This window comes from Emiliania huxleyi (assembly GCF_000372725.1).
Source record: "Emiliania huxleyi CCMP1516 unplaced genomic scaffold EMIHUscaffold_300, whole genome shotgun sequence".
NCBI lineage: Eukaryota > Haptophyta > Isochrysidales > Noelaerhabdaceae > Emiliania > Emiliania huxleyi.
In genome coordinates this window covers 36,349-38,070 of record NW_005199769.1, presented here as the reverse complement: position 1 = coordinate 38,070, position 1,722 = coordinate 36,349, and the positions used below count along the sequence as shown (strand labels likewise).

At 53.4% G+C, this 1,722-nt stretch overlaps 1 protein-coding gene across 1 annotated transcript; it reads right to left on the bottom strand.

Moving 5' to 3' along the window:
- Nucleotides 1-442: 442 nt before the first annotated feature.
- Nucleotides 443-802, bottom strand: EMIHUDRAFT_74541 (hypothetical protein; the record flags this gene model as incomplete). Its single annotated transcript, XM_005775026.1, has 1 exon — nt 443-802. A coding segment is annotated over one exon (360 nt), but the record flags the coding sequence as incomplete, so codon positions are not given.
- Nucleotides 803-1,722: the final 920 nt, after the last annotated feature.

Here is a 1,722-nt window from a genome sequence, read left to right as displayed (position 1 = left end):
AAAAAAAAAAACCTGGGTTTAATTAAAAAAATAAGGAGGCTTTGTAGAAGTTATCTTTTTAAAGGTTTTAAAGTCGCAATAAGCATTAGTATGTTAATCAAAAAAAATTTCCGGCCAAAGACTAATAAGCCTTTGGGCGAAACTTAAACTAATTATTTAAAATCTTTACGGTTCGGGTTTTTAGATGGATCGTTTGATAAAAATCCAAATGTGAAAAGCGATACAAAGAAAATTACAACGGTATAAACTAGGATTTTTAATGTGAACATTATGTAAAAACAAATTTATAAATTCAACCTAATATTAATCTCTCATACTATTTCGCGTTATAGCGAGTGATTGAATATATTAATCGGCAAACTTTTATTCTATAAGGACTAATTATAAGATAAGTTTTCTATTACTGATTAAATTACTCTTAATCTCGATTAACTTATTATAATTAATTAAGCCATCCTCCTTGTAGTTGTACGCGAGCGGCGCCACTTATTACGGGTAATCTTGGATAACGACCAAGAGCAATAATAAACGACGAATAGACAATTAATCCTACAAGACCTACTAAGCAGGCATTTGCAACAAAAGTTCCAAAAAGACCATTCTTGAGTAATGTCGGGGAAAGATTCCAAATTTGTCCAATCATTGCAATAACAATCTCTAACAAAATTGCTTGCATAACATTTATACGGGTAAATTTGCTTAAGTTTAAGCAAATAGGTTTTCCTTCCCGTGTGGGAAGAAGTCTGCTTAATGGTAATCGATTAGCTGAACAAGCTGCAAAGATATAACACACGGTAAAAAAGGGAGGGCGCGACTCGGGTGACGAGTCTCGGCGGTTCGACCTCCACGTCGTGGATCTTGTGGACCACAGAGAGCGGCAGCACGCCCAGCTCGAGCGCCGCGCCTAGCAAGGGGTCGGCGCCAGGCACGGCTACCTGGGAAGGCTCCGGCGGCAGATCTCACCCCGCATGGAGCGCCGCTCTCGCCCTCGGCAGCCGCGACGACGACGACCCCGCCTGGGGTGCGCTCTGCCAGCGTCAGCCCGGTCGGGCCGGGCTCGTCGAAGGAGAAGGTGCGGAGCGGCGGCGGCGTGGCGGCGGAGGCGGCCCCCTTGCCTGCGACGGCTGGTTAGCACCAAGTTGGGAGGTGGGTCGAAGGCGAGGCCGCAAGGCGCGGTCATAGGGTGTATCTCGGCTACACCTTCTCCTACACCTCGCGACTACACCTCGGCCACACCTCGGCCACACCTCGGCAACATCTCGGCTACACCTCGGCCACAGCTCGGCTACACCTCGGCCACAGCTCGGCCACATCTCGGCTACATCTCGCCCTTGCTTGAGGTCGACTCTTGCGACGGGGCCCAGCTCCCGTCCTGCTGCCGCACCTGTCGATCAAACAGCAGAGGAGGATCGACCAAGCTAGCGGACCGGCGCCAGCCCCCCCGTCCTGCCGCTGGACCAGCACGACGCTCGACGGCCCTCCCGCGCTGCTGCGGCGGCGGCGAGGGCGCGGCGGAGCGAGCTGCTGGAGAGGCGGGCTCCCGCGCGGCGAGGGCCGCACAGCCCCCGTTGGCGAGGCCCGCACCACGGTCAGAGACAGCTTGCCATCCAAGCTGATGCCGTCGCGCGGGCTGCCGTCCACCTGCCCCTCGGGGGGGGGGGGGGGGGGGCCCCCCGGGGGGGCCTCATTGTGCAGGGACCTGGGGGGGGGGGTCCCCCCCCC